The 26,063-nt window shown below is 44.5% G+C and overlaps 2 protein-coding genes across 4 annotated transcripts in view; both read left to right on the forward strand.

Annotated features, from left to right (window-relative positions):
* The window catches only part of LOC119401386 (protein transport protein Sec24A), a 651,765-nt gene that overhangs the window by 233,687 nt on the left and 392,015 nt on the right, over window positions 1-26,063 (forward strand). The window lies entirely within an intron of this gene.
* Window positions 1-26,063, forward strand: part of LOC119401322 (cGMP-dependent protein kinase 1) — a 175,433-nt gene that overhangs the window by 120,421 nt on the left and 28,949 nt on the right. For all 3 annotated transcript variants that reach the window (XM_037668035.2, XM_037668024.2, XM_037668044.2), the window contains exons 2-9: window positions 8,829-8,995; window positions 16,284-16,397; window positions 17,626-17,731; window positions 19,354-19,417; window positions 20,878-20,955; window positions 21,558-21,664; window positions 24,487-24,558; window positions 25,351-25,428. In XM_037668035.2, coding sequence (XP_037523963.1) covers window positions 8,829-8,995; window positions 16,284-16,397; window positions 17,626-17,731; window positions 19,354-19,417; window positions 20,878-20,955; window positions 21,558-21,664; window positions 24,487-24,558; window positions 25,351-25,428 — 786 coding nt within the window. The remainder of the gene's footprint in view (window positions 1-8,828; window positions 8,996-16,283; window positions 16,398-17,625; window positions 17,732-19,353; window positions 19,418-20,877; window positions 20,956-21,557; window positions 21,665-24,486; window positions 24,559-25,350; window positions 25,429-26,063) is intronic.

The raw sequence follows: 26,063 nt of genomic DNA on the forward strand, positions 1-26,063 counted from the left end.
AAGCCATTTAGCAAGTATGCAGGCTGCGAAGCGCGTATAAGCTACTTGAGGAAAGAAAAGTCACATTTTCGCCCGAAATGTGAGGTACTGAGGTCGATAGCAATGTATTGGACCGCTATGCACAGAGTAAACATCGCAGTTTTACTGGCCGTATATATTGCTGTAGGCATGCGCTTACTAATTAAGATAACATTCACTGGGTCACGTGCGCACAGGCAAATATTAACAGATCTCTCTCAATGACAGCAAACAGTTGCTGTCATAAAGATGGCGAGATAAACGCGACTTCCAACACTAGGTGTGTGGGGAGACGCTGAAAACTGTGTTTATTGATGTTACTGTCTCTTATTTGGCATTTTCTTCACTATTTAATGAAGAGCGGAACATTTTTTTTTTTTTAATTTTCGCGCAGCGTGCGTTTTCTGCTTTCTCCATTCTTTTTTGTCTTGTGTGTGTGCGTGTGTGTGTGTGGTGTGTGTGTGTGTGTGTGTGTGTGTGTGTGTGTGTGTGTGTGTGTGTGTGTGTGTGTGTGTGTGTGTGTGTGTGTGTGTGTGTGTGTGTGTGTGTGTGTGTGTGTGTGTGTGTGTGTGTGTGTGTGTGTGTGCGCGTGTTGCGAGAGAGTACACCGAGTTTTCGGTGAGTTCATCACTGTCCTTGTATAGCGAGTGCGGCAACATGTCTTTGCAGTAGCCGAGCTTCGAGGTTACGACTGTGTGCCAGCTTGTGGCGTTGTGTCAGCGGTGTGAAGCGAAATGTCCTTGCCGTCCGCAACACTAGCCATCGTGATTGTTTTACAATCTCAAGTGGTCACATTTATGTAACGGCCGACACAAGTGTGGGCAGGGGCTCGCGACGACGTTTTCCGAACAGTCCAATCAAACGCTTTCCTCCTCTAGCCTTTGGTTGTACAGCGAATAACATACATTACCTGTGTCGCTATAAGTGAAAGCTGTTCCAACTTTTTCGACTGGGCAGTGAGGCTAGACAGGTGGCGGGTTGTCTTGCGTCATTTTATGGTAGGTATTTTATGGTGGACAACAGAAGGTTCGGGTGGGGAGCATATGCCCGGTGTAACACACCCTGGCTACGCCACTGGGAAAGAGGAGTGTTACTTATGTTCTGTGTAGGATGTTAGGTCGCCTCCTCTTATCTTTCTGTGTCTGGGCGAAGGAACGGAGCGCAATGGGGGGGGGGGGGGAACCGGCCGTTGTTGGTGCGGCAGCCGCTGGGCGCCGCCACCGGAGTAGACCCGCCGTCGCGTCGTCACTCGCGGAAACGAATGTCGTGGCTGCATTCGAAGCTGCTATATGGTTCAGCTTTCGGCTGTATTCGCGTTGTTTAAAGTGTATTGAAAACTCGTAAACGGGAATCGTGAAGAACTTGTCGTTCTGGGCAACCAGCCCATTTCGAAGGCACGTGTCGTTCGCGGCTATTTGATTCAGACGCTCGCGCGTCGTCTGCTAGCCCGATACCAGAGAGCGCATGCCAGTTATGCGCGGAAAATTTTGTCACCGTCACGTTCGCTTGACCGAGAGTCGGTTTTTGACTGTCTGAAAGTCGATTTTTGAAAGCAGCGTTTGCCAGGAGCTAATACTGAAAGCTTGGGCGCTTAAAGTTTCCCGATGCGTGCTACCGTCTACTGGTGTAGCGCACTATACGCAAGCCTGGAGTTCATGCGCTAAATAGCACGAAATGTCACTAGACTGCTTCCAGGGATATACGTGATCACCCGTTCCCTTCGTAAAGCTTTTGAGAATTACATTTGTTGCCACCGGGAGAAAGCAACAGCTGGTGCCAGGAAATGGGGCACTATGATAAGTGATTCCACCATTTCAGAGCTTAAACCAGTTAAGTTGTGCTGGTACGAAAAACAAAGAAAAACGGCTGCATATGCCGCGCGCTTTCTGCAACACTGACCGATGTGTGTGAACAGACGCTGTTGTTCAAGTATAAAGTCGTAGCGCCGACTCTCAGCTTGAGCCAATGTGACAGACGTGAAAAATGGCGCAGCTGGTTGTCAGTTGCTTGAGCTCGTCTTTGTATTTGTTGACGGATTGACGTAGCCTCAGTACCTGGCTCCTCAGGTATCTTTCTTTTCTCTCCCATTTGGCCTTTTCGGTAGTGAGCAAAGTAGAGGCCGAATGGCTGTCGATCTGGACGCTTTTGTCGCGCGCGGCAGCCTGCTCAGCCTTGTGCACGCATTCATTGCGACACTGTACATAATGATTATTGGTTATTTCGCCGGTATAGCGCATGTGGTATCCATGGGCTCCGTTTCTTCAGCTTCGGGACCTAATGTCAGCGTTGCATGCACATGGCGGCGATCGCGAGGCAGTGTTGCTACTAGAGCTGTGCACGGGCCGTATTTCCGAGCCCGAGCCCGGCCCGGGCCCGCTCACTTTGTCGAAGGCCCGCCCGAGCCCGACGGCAAAGGGCTGCGAGCCCGCCCGGCCCGGCCCGACGTACGAAAACACAATCCCGGGCCCGGCCCGGCCCGGCTTTTTGAAGGTTTGCTGAGAAAACAAGACATCGTTTTCCGGTAATTTGGCCTTTTATTGAGCATATCAAATATGATCAAACGACAAACGACGAGCAGTCTCTATTACAAACATTACAAATTACAAGTAGACGGCCTCATGCCAGCAACAATAGAGTTCGCTCGCCAAAGCCGTCACGTGTATGGGGTATGCCCATGCAAGCGTCAGCTTGCACGAAGGCGATCTACGTCGGGTTGCTGTCGCGTGCATTTTCACTCATATGGGATTTGGCCTTAAATCTAACGCGAACAGTCGAGTGGCGCCGTCACTAGCTCAGGTGGTGTTACTTCTGTTTGTCGGAGTGCAACAGAAGTAGTGCTTTACCTGCTAACCTTTTGTTTAAAGCAGCGAATGGAAAGGAAAAACGTTAAAGGGCGGTCGCGGAAAAGGCGCTGTATGCGCGCTGGAAAACAATTCCCGCTCATTCTCTATATTTCGTGCTTGAGTCGGGCTTTGCGCCGGGCCCAAACCCGGCCCGATAAAACTCCAAGTAGCCCGAGCCCGGCCCGGGCCCGAGGTGAAAATACGTCGGCCCGCCCGAGCCCGGCCCGCGGGCCGGGTCGGGCTCGGGCTTTCGGGCTACCCGGAGCCCGTGCACACCTCTAGTTGCTACTGGTACTACATGCATTCGTTGACTGTTCGGACGCAACACGCTCACGTTTAGTGATACTTGCCATGCTTGGTTCAGTTGTTACCTTGGGCTGCAAACGTGAAGGGTAGTGTGAAAAGACCGACGCTACTGCATCCTTCTTGAGCCGCCGCTTCTTATATTCTATGAAATCTTCGGGTCGTGAACGACGGCTACATATTCCTGTGTAGTTTGAAGATGTATTAGGATACCAGTTATCCCGCCTAATTACTGCAAGCCACCTCTACCGAACACCAGCGGCAGCTGGGATTTGATGGAACGACAGCCGGGAACAGTGTATTAAGGCGAAAGCCTTAGATGACTCATCAAACGCGAAAATTGACCGTCGGCGGCGTCAGCAGGAGTTATGCAAAAAATAATTACATGATGATGTTATCATATGACGCCACAGACCATAAAATTTTGTGACATCATCATGACGTCACATAACGTGACGTCGTCATATTGCATCTTCGCTTGGTCAAAATAAGCCGATCACGGAGGCAGTGCATGCCTCCACTGATATGCAGATAGCTTGCAGTGCCTCCTATCCTTGAGGCTGTAAGAAAATCACGTTAGGCGCAGAAATATCTCGGAGGGAGGCAGGGGATGTTCAATACATTGACTGGTAAGAAAAAGAAGAAAATGGCTTTCGCCTTTCGGTCGTCTTAGGTGAATGCATAAGGGACCCTGTGAGATTTTTTTTTTCTTTATCAGTAAAGGGAAATAAAAAAAAGACAATCGAGATTTATTTCAGTTCTATTTACAGAGTGGAACACAACAGTATGACACACTAAGGCATGCGAATGGCGTGGTTGGAATAGCCTAAAATAGAAAATAAAACGCGAATACAATCAAACTCGAGGTGCAAGTATGGAACCGGCAGCACGGCGTGACAGACTGCCTGCGGAGTACGTACAGCGGGGATGGAAAGAAACGCGAACATGCGGCATCTACATTATTTTCTGTTTCGCATTTATTTTCAAGTGGTTGTAGCCTGGATGATTGATGAAAAGACGACGTCATCCATGGCACAATCAAAGACCATCTAGCATCTTTTTATTGCCACCATGGTTAGAGCGGGATGAAAACAGCGCGCCGCTATGTTCGCGTTTCTTTCTAGCCCCCCTGTACCTGTGAAAGCCTGCGAGAAGCACGAATGCAATTAAACTCGGATGCAAACACGAATTCGTGAGCTTCTTAGTACGCGCGGCCGTTCAGCGCCAGCTTCTCGTAGTCTACTCACACAGCGCCGCCACACGGCAGCGGCGAGCGGAGGCGGAGCGCGCGCTCGACGGCCCAGGGAGAGCGTTCGCCCAGGCACTGAAAAAATAGAGGAGGCGGTTAGGTCTATAGCCTGCCTAGATTCAGCGCTCTCGTGGCGACCTGCATCATTGTGCTGGAATCCATCATGTTTACTCTTTCCGAGTCCGAGGCATCGAATATGAACCCTCAGTTCCCTTGGCGTCTGGGTCTGCACATGATCCTACAATGGACGGATACTATACACGAACGCGCGAGCCCTATGGGATATACGTGCGTGACAGAAATGAAACAAGTTGAGAGACAATCAGCACCTGTTGCTCGGACACGCGAGATGCGACTCCGATGGCACCTTCCGGTGATCGGGCGACTTGTTTGCGGGCGTCTGAGACAGCGAAGACGATTCCGCACTGGCGCTAACTGCCACAATAGCGCTCGCGCAAGCCGCCGCTCGCACCTTCGTGCTGCTGCCGCCCTTATTATTGTCATGCTGTGGGCTGTTCGACTGTCGGATGCGTAGTCATTGCTTTCACTGAGAATCTGAAAAGCAGGATCGACAACCAAAGCTGCGTTTACAGTGAGCCGCCGACTTACAAGCTTTGCTTTTCTTCCGTACTTCGCCCTGGGTCGGTGTAACTGCGGTCGACTAGATGAGCGCACCCAACGAAGAAAGACAGCGGAAACGTACGCATTCACCAAAACTCACCTCTGCGAAAGGAATTTCGCGCGTCGCATGTCTAGCCATGTCTGGAACCTAATGTGTCGATAAGGGGCATGTTGACAGCTGGCCGAATCTCTGTGAGCTGGGTCGCAGTTTTACCAAACTACGGTTCGTCGATCAGTCCGGCTTCCTCGCCACTTTTGCGCGTAAATTGCGCTTAATACATCCGCGTGGTAGCCGGCGTTTGGGCGCGTCAATAGTTTTGGGTTTTGTGCCGTGTAATTAGATTGCAGCTATCGTTGCGAAGTATGCGCAGTACTATCTATAATGCATTCGTTTCGTTTCTTCTGCCTGAGATCAGCGCCCATGTGGCAAATCTGGCTAATTAGCTGGCATTATACCTGCATCTTAAGAGCCAGCGTTCGTTATCTACTTTGGAATGTTCGAGCACTGATGCAGTGTATTTTTTAGAGTTGGATGATTGATCGATTAGTTAATTAAGCGCAGTAAACGTTATTTATCGTGATTAATCTGTTGCGCTCACATATGAGCAAAATCAGCAAGAGTCAGCACCAACCCTTCGCTTGCTCAGCAGCAAGAGAGTGTCTTGGTGTCTCTCAGGATGAATACCACCCCAGAGCGCCGCATCTCGCAGCTTCGCGCTGCACATCAAGCCAGCGGTATGTGCTCAAGTGAATACCGTCATAGAAGATAGGCCTATGATTTTCTGTGATATAGATCCACGTAATTAAGATTTCTCTAAAGTGATAGGCAAATGCTGAGGCATATAGCACGATGTATAAATCTGGCCGCGTTGGCGTATGTTCAATATTAAGAATATGGGAATTCATACAGAAAGAGGTACACAGGACTGAGGTAATGTAACAATTCTATTCCAATTATTTTCTTTTTTCGCGCTTCGTCGATGGCCAACGAGCGCCATGACGCCTGCGGCTATATCACCAGGATTGGCCAGCTTTGAGCGATGAATGATGAGAAATAATTAAAATTGAGTGAAGGGAAGGTTTTTCGTTATCGCAACCGAGGACTCATCCTGTGCGCCTCTTTTTGTGCTTCACTATCTGCCTTGCATTGCCGTCGTAATAAACAATTAAATAGCACATATGATCTCTCCTTCAAAAGTTTATATGAACAGAAACGCTGTTTTGGTTTTTCATATGCTTATGTATATAAGTACACAATTTTGACTAATCGATGAAGCAATATATCAAAAGATTTCGGTTAGTTCGGTTAACAATTTCTAACTTGTTGCCTATCCGTACTGTCAAAGTTGATTTATCTTTATTATAAGGAAAGTTCAGCTTCCATTTAGTGGTACAGAGCCACAAATCATTTAATGTTCTGCAGATTACGGTTACGGTTATCCAGTGGCAGTGAGCCTGAGAGAGAAACTTTATATGACGACTTAGCCCAAAAGCATGTTTCTATTACGTAAGAAATACTACATGCCATTTATCCTGCTTATGCAAACCAACCACGTACTTGACAAGAAACTGCCAACTTTGCATTGTCGTTGCTCCGGGATACGTACAACATAAATAGCGTTATAGTCGATGGATAAGTTCATGCAACGTTTAGAACAAAGGGAGGGGAGGATATTTAACTGTGGGGACATTGTACCACCTGCTGTAAGGAGCAAAAGTTAGGGCCCGTATTTACAAAAACGTCTTACGCTAGAAATGTCCGTAAGAGGATATTTCAGCCAATCACGATGCTGGACATATCATTAACGACGCCGGCTGACCAGTGGGAAAGAGCGCTTGCGGAAGAGCAGTTTTGTGGATTCGACCCCGGTTTTCGTGAAGGCAATGCAATGGTGATAACGTATATCTCCTTCTTCTTCTTCTCCTGTTTTTTTTTTTTTTTTTTTTGACAGACTGTTTTGTGCGGGCGTCAATAAATGGGTGATGATGTCTCTTTAACCAAATCGGTGTTGAGAGTTGTTATCTTTAAATAATTGTTTTCCGGTAGGTGCTGAAATTTAAGCAAGTTGGTGCTAAGGAACGCCTGATAAATCGAAATCCTGAGACTTACAGGAAATTGGAGATAGTAATCCTCAAAACTAACCATAATAACATTAGTGTTAAAATAATAATTGATGGGGTTTCACGTGCCAGAGCCACGATATGATTTTGAGGCAATACATTAGTGTTCAACTTATGTTTTGTTGCGCGAGAGAGATAATTTACTGGAAGGCAGAGAGGTCGGCCTGAGCTAGTGCCTGCTACTCTGCACAGGAGTTGTTGCATAGCGTCTTCCTCTCCCCTTCATCACTCCTGTTTTTTGTCGCAGTGGGAAAAAATGGGCTGTGGGAAAATAAGAAGTAGAACTGGTACAACTACGTGCTTCCCCGCATGTTTGAAAGTTGATAGCTCACAGCTCCTAATAAGGGGAGACGTGCTACAACCAGTCGTCGGCTTCAGTTAAACAAGTTATACGTGTGTTCATTATCAACTAAATAATGTATGAGTTAATTGGCCTAATTCTTAAGTTTAGCAGTGAGAGTTTCCGACGGCCAACATTACTTTTTGCGCTTTTAAAAATAGACATTTTATTCGTACTTTCCTGTCTTTAAGAGGAATGGCTGTTCTTCCTTCAAGCAGGCGATATATGCGCGCAACAGCTGGCAGCGTTTTACTTTCTGTGCGACATCTTTGTGCCAAATAATGAAGTTGGGAAGCACTAGGGTGATAAGGCAGTGAATCGGTGTCACTATCTTCTCAGCCTTACATGCACTGTTCAATCGCAGCGTGTGATAGTGCCTTTGAAGCAAAGAACAGAGCACTGCACTTTTCGAAAAAAAAAAATTTTTTTTGCTTGTACATTCACTAAGTGCCATTCTTTCAGGGACAGTACGAGATACATATTTTCATTGACAGATCGTGTTTTCCTGTTGTCTTTAGTGTTATCTTTAGCCTACCAAGTCTGCAGAATAGCCTAAAAATATGTGTGGCTATGCTGCTGCTATAGAAGTGGACTTGTTTGGGCCTCCCTGAAATCCGTCAATATATACATAGCTTGCATTGACGTCACCGTGGCCGACATCTTGGGGTACCAGCTCGCTGAGACGCTGCGTGAACTTTTGCTCGAACACGCGGAGCAAGAAACGGTGGCGGCTCCCCACCAGATTAGTGCCGGTGCCCCCAAGCACCCTTCATACCCAAACCTTCGCTTTCCTTTGTGTTCCCCCTTGGCGCGGCTGGCGGATAAAAGAACGCGGGGACCGACCGACTGGATGTCCTCCTCTGCACTGACACACACTAATGCGATAAAGAAGTCACGGTCATAGGCGTGCGCAGGGTTCCCCATTAGGGGGGGGGGGGGCAAAGGGTCGTCGCAGCCCCCCCCCCCTTCTAAGTCAATGTATGGGGTAGATTTTGCGTCCCCCCCCCCCTCTTAGGTAACTAGAAGGGTCAATGTACGGGGCAGATTTCGCCCCCCCCCTCTTAGGTGATTAGGAGCGGCGGCCGCCCCCCCCTGCCCCCCCTGTGCGCACGCCTATGGTCACTGTGGCCGCCATGTTGGGGCCCCTGCGCAGAGAACCTGTCTGTGACGTCACGTGCAAGCTATGTATATATTTGTCGTGGAAAAAAAGATGTAATGCCTATCTTAAATTAAGTGAACCAAACACAGCTTATCGGAGTTCAGGGTAGTGCAGTGACTCAATTGCTGACGGAAAACTGCCCTGCTGATGCGTGCACTCTTTCTACCATTGCAGATCTCGGGAGCTGATTAAGCAAGCAATCCAAGACAATGACTTTATGAAGAACCTAGAGACCGTGCAGATCAAGGAGATCACCGACTGCATGTACCCAGTCGAGTATGCCCAGGACAGCCTCATCATCAAGGAGGGCGATGTTGGCTCTGTTGTCTACGTCATGGAAGGTAAGACACTCTTTGTCCGGGTACATACAGGGTGTTTTTTTTTTTAGACAGTGCAGATTTTTTAATAAAAATGCTATGACAGTCAGACCCCTGTCGTCTTCGCAAGCGAACTCTACGCCGAGGCGGAAAAACTTTGCCGCGCCTGTAGTTACATTCAAATCAGTAATTAACAAAAATCATTAATTAACTTTTAAATTATTACCTTGACGGCCGTTGTTTATACGGAAAAGTTGTAGGACGTGACAATTTATGATATGCCCATTTTTTAAACGTCGCAAAAAACGCACGTAATTTGAGCTAATAATCACCGAAATTCAAGGCCCCGATCGAGGCGAAACCGAAACAGCGTACCAGTCCGGTTACGTCAGACCGGAAGCTCAAGTGACAATAGGTGGATAGCAAAATAACGTCTACCGGTTCGATGCCTAGTTTTTCGCCGTTTCAAGGTGTGTGCCGTTCAGTGTAATCGGGGAGAAAACGCGTACTTTCTGCGACGCGGTTGTTACCAGTTATCTTGCCTCCTCCCCGATTACAATGAACCGCACACAACTTCAAGCAGCGAAGAGCTGAGCCTTGAAGGTTCCGTGAACCGGAAGTGCTGTAGCAGACGACGCGCCGTTTTGCTATCCACCTATTTTTGAAAAAAAAAGGCGCATCGCAGCAGAATATAAACAGGGAAAACGGCAAGTCGTCCTAAATACTCAAATGTACCGCTCATTCTTTGCTTTTGGTGTTTAGTGATTACCTGTTTGTTTCGCGCTGCACTTTCCACTTTGCACTTTCCACTTTTTCTTTCACTGTACAGCATAAAGCTATAGGCGGCAGCCACTGCGGCGCTACTAGACAAGCGGACAAGTTCTTTGCACTACTTTCATGTTTAACAAAGAAACGGATAAGCACCACACATCGAACGAAAGGAATAAGTGGTCTCATAAGGTGTTTGAGGCGGCTTGCGGTTTTTGCTGGCCATGGTCTGCTGCGACGCGCCTTTTTTTCAAAAATGCTCGCTTCAACTTGCGGTCTGACGTAACAGGGCTGACGGAATCCGCTCTTTTCACGGCGCCCCCGTGCATGCGCTCTTCCCTAACGGAAAAGTCGCGAAACGTCTCATCATCTGGGAGGCTTTGCTTCTGGCAGTCTAGCACCGCTTGTCCCTGCCCCTACCAAAACCCTACCACAACGGCAGAGGGCAGCACAAGAAAATAAAAGATGCGGATCCTTGAGCGCCCTGTGCGCTCAGTTTCGCTTTCGCCTCGATCGGGGCCTTGAATTTCGGTGATTATTATCTGAAATTACATGCGTTTTTTTTTTGCGATTTTTAAAGAATGGGCACGTTATAAATTGTCACGTCCTACAACACTTCCATATAAACAACGGCCGTCAAGCTAATAATTAAAAAGTTAATGATTTGTTTGTTAATTATTCATTTGAATGTTAAGTGCGGCAAAGTTTTTCCGCCTCGGCGAAGAGTTTGCTTGCGAAGACGACAGGGGCCTAACTGTCATAGCATTATTATAAAAAATCTGTATTGTCTAAAAAAAAGAACACCCATTAGAAATGATTTGTAATGAATCTCCTATCCTGTAAAATTGCATGCCAGAATGAAATTAATCCTACGTGGCCTTTCATGACAGTAGCTAAGAACGGAACAAAATGATGACACGTTTGATAACAAATCTCTAATATCCGGTGTAAGGTCATCTATTGAAATGGAAGGTAAGCTGTCAGCTGTAATCTTCGTACAAAATTATTTATTCGCATGCAAAGCATCAACAGTATCTGTCAGTGTACTACTGTTGTTACTGTATTTACTCGCGTAATTTCGGCTTTCATAAAATATCACCCGGTTTTTTTGGGGGAAAAAAGGTTCTTGCATATTTGACGTTTCTGTCCTGGCCCGCAGCGCGCGCCATGGCAGGCGCGGCCGTTACGTCGCCGCGTACACTAAAATTTATGCAAAAACGCCTTGCAGGGGAATTGTCATACACTACAGGAAGCCGCTTCAATACGTACCCGTGTTAAAAGTATACTAACGGTTAAAAACGTAGTTGCGTCGATCGAATCGTTGACCCCAGTCTCCATAGAGTTTGAGTTCGTACCGCTATCGCTTTTTTTTTTTTTTTAGAAGTTAACTGCGGCCCTCAACTCGCGGTGAGATCGACGCCACAATTTGCCGCAAAATATATTTCTGTTTTCAGTAAGTGCAGGGACCCGTCAACCAATGATTCCGACTTCGGAGCAAGTGCATGCTATGCCTAACTATACTTTGCCGAGATGGAGATACCCTTTGTCGTGTGTCACTGCGCATGAACGCCTTTCCGGAGGATGCATCCCCTTACATGAAGGACTTCCAGTTCGGAAATATAAATGGCCACTATTGCACAAGGAAGTATGCACACGAATAAAACCGAAAATTTTACGCAGATAACACGACTTTGATCTATTTCCCGCATATGTGATCATCAGACATTATCAATGAGACGGACATGACACTAGCGCACCGAGTTAAATCGACTGATAACAAGCGCTAAAAATTATTGTTACCAAATCAAAACCTATGTGCTTTTTCGGATTAAAGAAGGGTATTATTTACGGAAACAATGTTTTGCCACGAACACGTTAGTTATGTCGCCCAAAAGTTATCCGGTATTGTAGGAATAACCTATATGAGCAAACTGACTTTCCCTGCGAACGTTGAATTTCTTTGAAACTCTTTATTTTTATTCCTGCAGAGCTTACTGTCGTCTTGTCCGGGGATCTATTTTTTCTACAAAATTAAACGCGTCGTTCATCGCATCTTCTGGTAATGCGGAAAGCGGCGATGTCGTAGCGCAAGCAGGAACGCCGAACATAAAGTAAATATATAATTTTATTTGAACGGAAAAACCAACATCATGAGGCTTTTTTCTTTTCCCGTAATGTAAGTGGTTTTAGTGTGTCCTTTTTAATGTTTCTTTTTAATGAAAACGCTGCATTGCAGTTGCTAATGCCGGTTTTTCTAGTTGTATTTTTTGCTCTACTTCTTGTGCATGGCACTTTTCGATTGTATTATGTGACCTTCAGTATGCTGTACAATTGCCAAAGTGTTCTATTTCCGGGAGGCCGGCTAGTCAAGATGCTTCTCAGCTTTTTCTCCCAGCCCTCAGCTACATGATGAAAAATAATGGAACTAGTATTATTAGTAAATGCTCGGCGCGTGATGGTGGCTTCCGACGAACGTGCTAGACGACTTATCGCTGACAACCCTGTCACGATCTTCCACTATCTGCTCGGCAGCGCGTATGGCGTAGTGCCGTCGCGATTGCGTACTGCACGCTTTTAATAGAAGATAACCAGAATGCGCCGCACCGCCAAGTTGTGCGGGGCCGCTTCAAGTGCACGTCGCTTGCAGAAACGAAAGCAGCATGCCGTCGCCGCGCTGGCCCAACAAGATGCACGCCGCACCCGTGCGCGGTCAAAACGAAGTAACTCACTGCATAGGCACTGCAACGCTACAACAGCAAACGCGCGCATACGGTACAGCTAGCGCCCACGCCGTGGCGGCGTGGGCTTAGTATAGCGACGCGCTGTACGCAAATAGTTATTTAGAGACGGCCCCCACGCGGGAGCAGGTACCGCGTTTCATTCAGTGAAGCGGCGCTGGCTTTCGTTCAGCAGCATATCGCTTTACAAACGCACACACTCGCATCGGGGAAAGTCAGACAAGTTATATAGACAAGTCGCCCGCTCTTCCGCCATGTTCCCTGCCATAGTTTCGAAATGATCCATGGTATCGCCACTGTGTGCTATCACACGGTCGATCGGGCGAGAGAGCCGAATTTTTACAGCGAAAGCTGTTGTGAGACCACAACAGCCGATTTTGGTAGCATAGTTGTCCGCCGCCGCCGGTGTCCGTAACCGTCAACGCGCAAAATGAGAAAAAAAAAATTGTGGCAGCTTCGCACTAGTGGTGCTAAGCCTGAAGGAAGAGTGGAACTGAGTAGGTCTTCATTATTTCTCTTTATTTTTTTTTCTTCCTTTCTTCTCTTTCTCTCTCATTCTTGTATCTGTTTTTGTACCTGTTGTTTTCTATTTCTTTCTTTCTATCTCTATACATTTCTTTCTCTTTCTCGCTCTTTCTTCCCTTTCTCTCTCTTTCTTTGTTTCTATTTGTTTCTGTCTTGCTCTCTGTTCTTTCTATCTCTTTTTCCTGTCTGTTTCTTTCTGTCTCCTTCTCTCTTTTTTTATGTCTTTCTATCTTTTTATGTCTTTATTGCCTTTATTTCTCTCTACTCTTTCTATCGTTTCTTTCTATCATCATTTTCTCTTTTTCTTTCTCTCTCTGTCTTTCACGTGTTTCACATGACCCACTTCACCGAGCAGAGTTTTCGTTTAACGCTCGCACCTGCTGTACTCGGTAGTGGGGCTTGCCCAATTCCGGTGGCGCATACCGACCTGTGGTTATCTGTGGACACCAAAGTTTTTACGGCCAGCTTAAACAGCTCCGCTATTAAAAAAATGTATCCAGGAATGGATTGGACTTGAACCCGGGCCTTCTGCGTGGCAGTCGAGTATTCAACCACAGAGCCACGCCAGTGCTTGAAACTCCTTCGCAAAAAGGACCATATACTGCATGACGTCATGTCAGTCAAGGAATCACGTTAACATATGTAGTATCACGTGGTAGAAGAGTAAAATAACAACCAGGCGTCACACAATGCAAATTGTGTAACGAGTGGGTCGTTTAATGCTTCCAACCTATTACAAAGGGCTCAGCCATAATTCTTCATGGTCAACAGCTACAGCATCAACAAAGTGCACATAATGCCTTACAGATGCATAGCGGGTACCTCACTTCTCCGCAGAATGATGAATAATGGCATAGTTGTTGCTTTCCTACTTCACAAAAATTATGAATATTTATGGCGTAGTGGGTACCTTGCACGTGTACTTGTAGTAGTTGCTCCAAGAGAGTTTACAACAGGCTCTAGAAAGGCCGCTCTTCCAGCTTTCGCTGTGACTGTGCTGCGTGTTCCGTGCAGGCCTGGCACTTCTTTTAGTGCGCTTTGGTAAAAAGAAACGAACAGCCTTGTGGTACTTCGCTTTGTACATGGTTATGCCATGCGTTCCTGGCCGGTACATATTAACGAGGTTTTCCTGTAATGTGTAGCATTCTAGGATAGATGAGTTTCAAGAACTACAAGGCAGCTTTCCTGCAAAACAAAAACTAATGCACAATGGTGGTGCAACAATTGGTGCCACACAATTGTTGCGCTATAATGGCAATTGTTGGCAATATTTGGCAATGACAACAATTGTTGCGTAATTATAGCTCTACAATTGTTACGTGCAGTTCAGTGTAGCGTTCCCTGTGTTTGGCCGTTGCCGGGCTAGAGGGGCATATTCCCACCCTTCATTGTGCATTCATGCACAATGGCGGTGCCTTTCGTTCTCTCTACACTGCACGTAAGAATTCTTGCAACGACGGGAGGCTCCATCATTATGCGTGAATTTTTGTTATGCATGCAGGTAAGCTGCCCTATAGTTTTTGCAACTCGTCTATTGGGATTTATCGCCATGTCAGTTTATTGGCACTTGTCATCGTTTGCTGACACATTCATTCAGCCGATTCTTCAGTTGTAATCAGCGGGTTTTAACGCGATAGTGTTGAAGAGCTCGTTTCACAGAAATTCCGGTGTCAGCATCACAGTCGGCGTCATTGGTTGTGAGCGAAAAATTGAGATAGAGGCAAATAAGTAATTAAGAATAAAAATCCTTCGCTCGAGTGGGATACGAACCCAGGCCTTCTGCATGGCATACAGGTGTTTTACCACCGAGCCACGCCCCTAATCGAAACTGCTTCAGAAAAAAAACCCTGTACAGGTGTCATGTAGTGTGAGGAGTCCTGTTAACAGGTGTAATATTGCATGGCAGAAGGGTAGAGTTGCATCAGGCATCCCACCATGTGAATTGAGCAAGGAGTGGGTCATTTAAAGGCCCAACCATGACACAGCGCTCCGGCATAAGTAATCATAATCATCAGCAACAACATCAACAAAATGTGCAGCTGTGCGTATTGCCTTACGGAAGTGTAGTGGGTACTTCACTGATTCCCAGTATGTTGAATTATGGTATAGTGGACACTTCGCAACTGCGCTTGCAAAAGGCATGCATTCTAGCAGTTTCAAATGGCTGATGTTACATGCACAGACGTTCCTTTCCTTGCGGCACGGTGTAGGTGACCACTGAGAAGCGAAGCCTTGCAAGCCCATATGAACCTTGATGACCATGCAGATGGTGCACAATCACACTATCATGTTCTACTCTTGAAGCCGAAACTCAAGCATCCTCAATTTTTTTTTCTTCTAGAATCAAGCAAACACGATATTTTGCATACAATGACCTTAGACATTACTGAGGATGTGTTTCGCAAACACATCCCCCTCTTAAAGGCCAACTCCGGCGATTTTTTTGGCCATGTCAAAGTAATGGTGCTTTTATGTTCCTGAGAAGACAAATTGGAGAATAATTTTAAATAAGCAAAAAAGCGCAACACCGAAACTGAAACCCAACTGAGTGTACTGTCTACGTATGACGTAGACGTTGTTACGAATGAACCGGAAGTCGTACAGGGCATGCCGGTCACGCCGGCGCGGAGTATGAAAACTGTGACAACCGGAACAACCAGCGAAGCGCCAGCCAAACCAATGCTGTCTGTCGCCTTGTGCACAGCAGACGCTCACTGTAGCGGCCGAAGCGCCGAAGTTAGCGGTGCCCTCGGCTGCGTCACTTCCGCCGCCTTCCCAATACTGACGTCACAGACGCAATGTTGCCAATAATTGTGGGAAGCCAGGAGGGCGTTTGCAGACAATCTTTAAAATTCATTTGCAAACAATCTGCGCATGTCTCAAGCCTGTAATTTGGCATAAATGACAGAAACGTGCAAAGGAACGTAACCAGCAAATTTCATTGAGATCCATCGACCTCGAAGAATCACCGGAGTTGGCCTTTAAGCCCTAAAATATGGAGAATAAAGAGTGCAAGTTACACGAATGAATAAGGTATTCCTTACCTTCGAACAGAAACGAATATTTGTCAGCTTTAAGTATAAATTCTCAAACTGAATGCAAATTTAGCAGCAACAACTAGTATGCATTTTGTACTTATGAAGTGGTGAATTTGTTGCTGTACTTTTGATTCTTCCCTTGTGAATAAATTCTTTTTTACAAAAAATAAAAACCATATGTCGTGCAATATGTTCTTGCAAAGGTGCTAACCATGGCATCTGTATTGCTTATTTTCTGTTCAGAGGGCAAAGTGGAGGTCACAAAGGAGAACAAATTTCTCTGCACCCTGGGGCCTGGCAAAGTGTTTGGTGAGCTGGCCATCCTCTACAACTGCACAAGGACAGCTACAGTCAAAGGTACGAACTGCTTCATCTTAACATATGCAGCTGTTTGTGTAAACATGCTCTATATTGGTTACAGAATTAATGCAAGAAAGAAAAGAGCCAATTAGCTGGAAGGTAAATGGGACAAATCCCTATTTCAGTGTGAACGAGCATTTTTCAAATGTACATTTGCAGAAAAATAATGAAGTGCTAATCTTGGCATGCATCTATACATAAAACATAACATAATAACAAAACAAATCTGCTGAAAGGATACATTCAGCATTCATTTAAATGCAGCCATTGACTATAAGGAGCATTTGAACAAATTCATAAAATTTTGACAGCTGGAAAACAGAAAAAGAAATGTGATTCCTACTTAAAGTTCCACACTGGTTGTAGCCCCTAGATATTTACTTAAAGGGGTCATGAACCACTTTTCCAAGTAATGATCTAATGACCTTAGTATCAGAGTTTACTGCCTCCCGAATCGATGCCGCAACTATTTCTCGAATCCGTCAAGAATCAGCAGAGTTACGGGGCTTTGGCGCACGCTCTCAGCGCTTTCTCTCTTTTCTCGTGCCGACGAGCGCACTGGAAGCTAGACAGGGAGGGATGGCACGGGGGTAAGAAGTTACGTCAGCGCGCATCATGAAACGCGATCGCTCTCCTGCTGTGATTCGCATGCGCGAGTGCAGCTGCCGTGTAAAGTTAGCAGACGAGGAGTGCGGCGTGGGCAAGTGGTGGCACCCCGTGGCAAGAAGCGCATCTCATCCGGCTATTGGCCAATAATCATGCTATGTCTCCGCTACGTCAACGTGCAGACGCCCCGCTCACCGACGAGAGTGAGAACCGGCCTCTGTTTGAAAAGAGGGCGCCTGAGGAAACGGCAACTTCGCGCTCCGCTTGTGGCCTTAACGCGGCGTGCACGACTGTAATATTTTGCAGAGCAGTTCATAGCCGTGTCAGCTTTCCGCAGGTTGCGTTTTTTCAACAAGCCCAAGGGGTGCTTCATGACCCCTTTAAGAGCTATAATCTTCAGGATGCCTGGAAAGATTATACACAGTTATTTGTAAGAGTGGAATGAAATTATGAGGAGCAAACTAATGTATGTGTTAAATGCGCATCAAACATGAGTGCGTGGAACAGTCCTTCCAGCATGTAACGCTCAAATTTTTAACATTGAAATTCCCACTCGGTCTACAATTAAAATATTATCTTCCGTGAAATGATGTAGTAATGGTTAAGTCGCCTCTTGCAGCTGTCAGCGATTGCAAGCTTTGGGCTATTGAAAGGCAGTGCTTCCAGACCATCATGATGAGGACAGGCTTGGTCAGGCAGTCTGAATACACTGAATTTCTCAAGAGGTGGGTGTTCATTCTGCACGGGTAGTTCTGTTGCCCTTATTTATGACTAGCCATAATGGCCAACTTCATAAAGCAATTTTTGTTTTGTGGGATTCCCTTCACCTCTTCAGTGAGGATATGTAGTGCAAAGTTTTCCACAGTATCGTGTCTCAAAACAAGCCTGCTGGTACCATTGTCAGCTGTAATATTGGAAGAGCATTAAAAAACGGCATAGTTTAGTGGCATGGTATTGTTGGGTCTGTAAAATTAACATATTAAGTCATAAATGGAGGTTTTATATGCATAAAAATTTACAGATGCTACCCCTTAATAGTTAGCAGCTTGTTCTGTTTCAGTAAATAGCTCCAGGTAAATGAGGTGTGTGCTCTACCTATATAGGATCAGATAATTGCCATTGAAGCCTACTATCTTAAGTGCAACTTTTTTTTTTTTAAATGGCCAGTAGTATGCATTTTCTGAAAAAACAGTAGTTTGGAAAGCTGCCAAGCTGAGTTTTAATGATTACTGAAGCAGTAATTAGATTTTGGCTTTAACTGTGAAACACGCTATATGCAGGGTGCTCCAGCTAATTCTAGCCAGTGTTTAAAAATATGATGACGCACTTTATGACGACACGACCAGCTGCATGTTGCTGACTGTTGCATGGAGTAAGTCACACTATTTCTTGTGTTCTGCTTAATTGCTTAATTACTAATTAGCAAGATTAATTAACTAACTTCTAAAGCATCGAAGCTGAGTGAAAAATTCCTGTTAGAATGTTGTAGCTTGGTTAGCAAAACATACGATTAGACAGTTTCTAACTTTCTATCTATTAAGCATTAGTGTTTTTCTGCTTCCTACAGATGCCTGCAAAATACAGAAAAATACCATGTGACATGCCCGCTTGCGCACAATAATTGCAGTGCTCCCTAATGTTCTGCCTACAAAGTTCCATAGCATTCGGCCACGTGTGCTGTGGCTTAAAAGGCGACAGGACAGCGATGTGCGATAGCTACCCTGTTGCTTGCGGCAGCACAGGTGATAACCGCTGCGTCTGCTTATCACTCTCATGAACCGCTGTCAGGTAAGCATATAATTTGTACACGGAACGTTAGGGAGCACTGCAATATGGCGTGCAAGCGGGCATGTCACGTGGTATTTTTTCATATTTCGCAAGCACCTGCAGTAAGCAGAAAAGTACCAATACTTAATTAAGATAGTAAGTAAAAAACTCTAATCAGACATTTTGCAAACCAACCTACAACTTTCTAATTGGAATTTTTTGCCCTGCTTTGTTGCTTTGGGAGTTAATTAATCTTGACTAATTAAGCAGTTAAGCAGAACCAAAAAAATTGTGATTTGCTCCATGCAATTGTCTACAATATGCATTTGGTCACATCGTCATAAAGTGCATTGGAATATTTTTAAACTCTGGTGAGAGTTAGCTGGGGCACGCTGTGTGTGTGTTCATTGTGTGTGCATGTGTGTCTGTGTGTGTGCGTGCATGTGTGTGTTTGTGTGTGTGTGGATAGATATAGATATATGTACATATTCATACATACAAGATGGTTTATGCAAATCAGCTTTTCATTACTCATATCATTGCACCTTTTATAACACCATTCCTTATCACTTTTTTCCAGTGTGCCTACATTCAGAAAACTTCCTGAGGAAACCCTTGTGAAAATATCTGATGTTCTTGAAGAGGTATGCATATAGCACTCCTGTTTGACAATATGCAGAGCTGTGTAATTTGTTTTCAGTATGTTCGAGTCTAATATAAGAAATCAGGATTTTAATTATTGCGTGAGCTCGAGATCCCCATAGGTCCAGGTAACTAGTTAAGAAATAGGTATGTGATAGGATGGTTGAAATAGTTTCCAAGCCAGTACGTTCACTTCGTGTTTTATGAATTAGGCATCCAAAAGGTGCGTTTGAATTGCTTAGTACTTAGTATAAGTTGTATGTGTATGGGGGCAGGGGGAGGGGGGGGGGGAGTGAATGCAGGTGATTATAAGTGGGCTATTGGGTTTGTCTTCCACAACACTCAGCATCTGCATTAAAGGGCCCCTTTCGAGGTTTATACATTGCAAACATAGAACCATGATGCACAGAGATGATTGTTTCTGCAAAATATTGCACTTAGGTATGCCATAAAACAGTGGAAAATTTAAATTAATGCATGTGCACACTTCTCAGGGAACCCTTCCCCCTCACCAGCAAAGAGACATCATTTCAGTTCCCTGCCTATTGCCTCTTATGCAACAAGGCTCTGCCTACTGCGCCACGAGCCACTAACGGTCTATCAGAGATTCGGACAAATGAAGCTCAAAGCATGCGAAACTGCTTTTATAGCACACAGTGCAGAAAAAAAAAAGACAAGAGCAAAAATCTTAGATACAGTGCTCGTGGTGTAGCATGACACGCACTTTCGGTTTCAGCATGAGAGAACATAGGGGACAAATGTCACTTGCGGATGCTGATCAAGCAAGCCAAGGAGAATGGGGGAAAACTCATCTTTGCCTTACAAATATTCCTCTATTTATTCTCCACTACAGCCAAATGTTAATGAACACACATATAACAAATCGTTGGATAAAGGAAAGCCAATCTAAAATTTTTCTTGCCAATGTCAGCATGTATAACTAATTTGGCTATAACAGATGCAGGATATAATAAAAGTATATTTGTAAAGGTGTCTGCTTCATTATGGCAATTTTCACTTCGTGCTGAATCATTAAAAAACGTTTGCTGGCGGGACACTCCCTGAATTACACCTTAGAGCTATATAACAAAAATTTTCAAAGAGGACTAGTGAAGGACTCTCTCAGGCGCCCAAAGTGTCTGAAACTCATTTACTCTATAGATGGCCCCCAAAATTTTGATACCACTGGATATGCGTGGTGCAAGCTATAGTTTAGAAATCACAGAAGCATATACTACATCTTTACTAAGTGTAAAGGATGGACTAATGTGGTAGAATAACTCCTATGTCTACTTAACTGTTTGAGCTATACAAAAGAACTTATCTTGGCCCTCCACAAACTATCTCATACTAAGGGATATGTACCTTCTTTAATTTTTAGAAAGATGCTTATTCTGTTTCTTATTTTCTCTGTGTTGAACATGGCATTGACAGTTTTCTCTCGTTCGCAATCTTTTTTCAGACTACTTATGCACAAGGTGACTACATCATCAGGCAAGGGGCCAGGGGCGACACATTCTTCATCATCAGCAAAGGAACTGTATGTGTACTTCTTTGGCATATTTCTACTTATATCATGTTGACATTAGTTTCATAATGTGGTGATGTTATAAAGCATACAAAAAATACAACAGTTGTGTCCCCTCCAGCCAGAAAAAAAATGCAAGCAAAATGCATATCATAAGTACTGCAAGGGTGGTGCCAGGCAAGACGAAGTGGCGGCGCAACTGACAGCCTGAAATTTTAACCTGTAAATAGCACTTTAATCATTGCATTTTCCTGATCTCGACCTGCAGGAATCTTGCACAACCGCAGTGTCATTAGCTTCTCTCACTCTTGTTGCAGCTGAGCTGCTTTGTTGAAGCAGTGCTGAAGAGTGGTGGCCAGTGAATTTTTCTGGACTTTAATGACATTGTATACCCAACCGCATTTGTCGCTGCATTTATATCCTTCTCACTTGTACTCATTAGCAATGAGAAAGGAGTTTTATGAGGGAGAGGAGCCAATTGTGAGGTAAGAAGTATCCCTTCTTGCACACTCTCTCATGGACCTCCTCTCTTAACCACTCAGTGCAGCTGAGAATTCTGGGAGAAATGTTTGTGCATGGGAAGTGAGAGGGTTCCTGCCTCTTGGCTATGTCAGGTCAAGGTAACCAGGAAAGCACCAGAGGAGGCCAGTAGCACAGGAGAGGAGATCTTCATCAGGACCCTTCACAGGGGTGACTTCTTTGGAGAAAAAGCACTGCAAGGGTAAGTGTGCTCCTTTACTCTCCATATCACCCTTTCCTCAAGGTGCCAACTTCTGCTCTTGCTTTCTGTCTCTTTCACACATGCACGCTGACGTGTTTCCTAGTCGATGTGTGATCCAGGTGAGTGCGGGGCTTGCTGCCAATATTTGTGACATTATGCATCTGCAGTGCCTGTAAAATATGCTAGCATAATTTTCGCATTTTTCTCTTGTGTTATGGGTACTTTGTTTTATTGCTGCTGAGTCGAGCAGCCACAATATGCAATATGTGCACTCCACTTTCCTTTGTCCCTTCATGGGAATGGGGGGTGGGGGTGTTTACACTCAGTATGGCAAGTATACTATAGTTATTTTTTTTTTCCCTCTTCTTTTTTCTACGAGATGGCTACAAGATAGACAATCATATGCATACTCAGTTTATTTACATGGTAGCATAACTGTTGAAGCTAATTTCTACTGAAGTGTTCCTTGCTTTTATGTTTGCATATGTACTAGCATGTGTCAAGATCTTATATGCATTTAGTAAAATCCAGTTGATTTACATTTCCTTGCCATGTCTTTTGGTTTTGTAAAACTGCAAGATATAACTACAAATAAAATAAGTATGTTTCTTACTGCGATCACTTCTTTCATTTGTAGAATTATTGCATTGCACAAAATGTAGATACTATATAGTAAAACATAATCTTGACTGTGGCATTTGCAATGCTTAGTGAACTTATGCAAGAATCTTGCGCTAGAATTTTGGTGCATATTGAAGCAGCATAGGTTATTCAATGTGCTCCATCAACACTATTTTAAAGTCTCCTACTGCAGTGTCCTCCACATCATAGGCGGAGAGTTTTCATTTTACCGGAGGGGGCAGGGGCCTGACTTGCTCTTCCACATTTCTCTCTCACTCTCCCTATATATATATATATATATATATATATATATATATATATATATATATATATATATATATATATATATATAATATATATATATATATATATATATATACATATATATATATATATATATATATAGAGAGAGAGAGAGAGAGAGAGAGAGAGAGAGAGAGAGGAGTCCAACTTCCAAATTAAAGAATTTCATGTAACTTTAGTCTCTTAGGTGCCCGCGATATCATAATGAAGATCTGTAAGTAGAAGACCCTAGATTTATTTTTCTATTTACACAAAGACATCTATCCACCTCGTAACTTTTGGCTCGAAGCGGAAAAGGTCGCGTAGGCGACCTTTTTCGCTGATTCGTTGACTGCGTCGCGTAAAATCGATTCACTCAATGCGTGCGGTTAGGCTTTACTTTGTTAAAACATGCGCCACACAGGAGACAGTAGGCTAACGCTATCACGGGAAGCTTTAATTATATACCAGTGAGTTCAATTCAAGATGGCCGAAAGTAATTCTGAGATGGTAGCAAATACCATTTGCTACCACTACACCTTGTGCGAAGCTGCGGTTATGAATCTGGACGAGTAATGGAGTTGCTCATTGGTGGCCGAACTTTTAGTAAAACCCTTTACTGATAAATCAAAACTGCGTACTATCTTTTCTCGGCACTTTTATTAGCAGGCACGTCGAAGATACCAATATGTAGGCAAAAACTGCTTAGTCTTGAGAAAATTGTGTTTCGAGGGTCCACATGCCCCTAGTGAAACGTTTGTGCGAAAGCGCATGCGAAAGCGTTCACTGGCTGACTGTGTCGGGATTGCTTTGTATTCTCAGTATCATTTTTGTGTTCTAAAAACCATTCACTACGGGTTTCAAGACAATTAGAGCGCAGCTCTTAGGCGTCCGTTCCTGAGTTGAGCGCACATCGGCGTTGGCGTCGGCGGCGTAACCGATAGTGCGAACGAAGACGAAAGAGAGCGAACGTGGAGTCTGTCGATATCACGAGATACTTGCCTCTAACCTCGCTTTCTTCCTCTGTCGTGCGCGCTGGCCCCTCGGTCGGAGCTCGTGCGCATGCAGGGCTGGCACGTGCACTGCGGCTGGCTTCGCTTGTCGTAACGGGGCTGTCGGCGTTTCACTTGGTTTGCGACAGCCACAATGTACAGAGTATATAGTGCGCGTAGCACTCGGATAGTCAAAACTTCAAACACAGCTGGCGTTGCCCGAACACGAGGTTACGCTCAGCGAATTAGGCAGTATCGTATAATCGCCGGTGAATTTTTTAATTTGTCATAGCTTAAGTCGTCGCTTCAGTTGTTTATCAGCACAACACATTCTGCACGTAAAAATCCGTTTGAGGGGCACCTTTTCATTGAATGTTTGACTTGTCACTGGCCCATGTGCCGAACTTTAAATGGCTGAAATGAAAAAGAAGTGGGTATAAACAGCCTCCTGTGAAATAGCTGCCAGACAGGACGACTCGGGGACCTGCCAAGCTCTTAAAAAATACCCTGGGCCGGCGCCAGGGGGGGCTCTGCCCCCCCATGAGGCAGTCCGGGGGGGGGCCCAAGCCCCCCAGCCCCCCCGTACTCTCCGCCTATGCTCCACATCATATCAAATTAAGAGATGTGTGGGTGATTGGTTCTTTGGGCACAAGTATACTAGTTATTACTGTTAGTAATGCAAATTATAACAAAAGCATCCATCATGTTAAGTCATGTATTTTTGAACATTTCTTGTGTGTAATATGAAGTTCAAGCTGTAGGAAAAAATGACCTTGTGAAGTTGATGTATGAGAAATATTAAACATTAGGATTCTACTAATCTGCATCTTTCCTTTTTCATTTTTACTTTTGCCTTGCTGTCTTTATGTCATTTCAATAGTAGTGTCAATTTGCTCATATGCCATTTTGTTGCATTCTTTTTTACAGTGAAGAATGTCGTACAGCCAACATAATAGCAGACGATCCCGAGGGTGTGACATGTCTAGTCATCGACAGAGAGTAAGCATTGGCGTTTATTTTCTTGCTTGCCCTTAAACATCTTCTGTTTCAATATTTATTTACCTGCACATATTGTGCAGTATGCTTGGACTGAATCTGCAGTTATTTATCCTGTTGCTCTGTATCCATACATGATTGCCACTAATCACAGAAACATTTACAAACAGTACACATGTACACTAATGAATATCCGGAGCACATGAGGAAGCATGTTGGTAGCATACATACAGTGTACTGTAAACATCAAGATCAGGTAAGCTAAAGTGGGATTAACTGTCTAACATGTCACTGAATTCATGTTGTGATTCATCAGAATGCCTGCAAATACCTTGATGGTCACATATCATGGCTGGAGCCAGTGGCAGGAGCCATATCAGCTTATATGCTATATATCCTTTATAATGCACAACACTTAAAGGGGCACTAAAGGAAACCACTAAATTGATTTAGGCTGATAAAGTATTTCTTCAGCACTCCATCCTTGATAATTTCATGGCGAGAGCTTGATTGGCCTGTTACAGGCGTGCAAGTCAATTTAGCTGTAACAGTTTTCTAACTTGGCAAACCTGTAGGCTGTTTGGGAAATCTTCAAGCACTTTTCTGAGGATAGGAAGCCCAACATAAGCACATTGTGCAGTGTCATGATAGTCACTGTTTCAGCACAAGAGTGCCATAGTATTTAGTGAAAAAAAAAATTCTATTCTTGTCTTGTCTATGGGCTGTTGTCTCATGGAATTAATAGTGGCTTGTTTTTATATCTCTTGAACACCCTTTTATTCCCCTTCCCTGTAGCTCATTCAACCAGCTGATGAGCAACATTGATGAAATTCGGGGCAAGCAGTATGACGAGGATGTTGGTGCGAGACAAAGGTGGGCTATTGTTATCCCAACTGCTCCTATTTCACATCACTGAATCATTCTGATGATTTAAAACTTTACTGATGGAATATTTATCACTGCAGAAGTGTAACATGTTTGGAAAATACATATTATCCTCTTCTTCAGTTGGATATGATACACTGTATGTGGATACTGCTTTCTTATAGTTCCCAATGCCCACTTAAGCATCTCAATGTGCAAAATTGTTGCTTCTAGAAACACAGAATGCACCTTATGATAGCTATAAACCAACAGGCACACAAGTAGTGTGCCTGTTGCTGATCAACACCACAACGAACTATGATTCTGATATTTTTGCAGTCATTCAAGAAACATACAGCTGATGTTATTGTTTTGCGAACTCATTCGCACAGTCCTTGTGTTTTGTGCAAGCAGTCAATCTGTTAACAATGTCCATAGCATACGAAAGAAAAGGACTTTGGTGCAAGTAAACAAATTTTAAATGTGCTTTTGTGCTTGCTTATCATTTGTGCCAAGCACAGTTTCTGTTTTTGAATAGAAATCACTGACATCAGCTGTTTGGCCAACACTGGCATTTGTAGCTGGTTGCTACTTGGTAGCCCACATACAAACTTCATTCGCTCAATAGAAACTTTAAAAAAATA

This window comes from Rhipicephalus sanguineus, chromosome 1 (assembly GCF_013339695.2).
Source record: "Rhipicephalus sanguineus isolate Rsan-2018 chromosome 1, BIME_Rsan_1.4, whole genome shotgun sequence".
Taxonomy (NCBI): domain Eukaryota; kingdom Metazoa; phylum Arthropoda; class Arachnida; order Ixodida; family Ixodidae; genus Rhipicephalus; species Rhipicephalus sanguineus.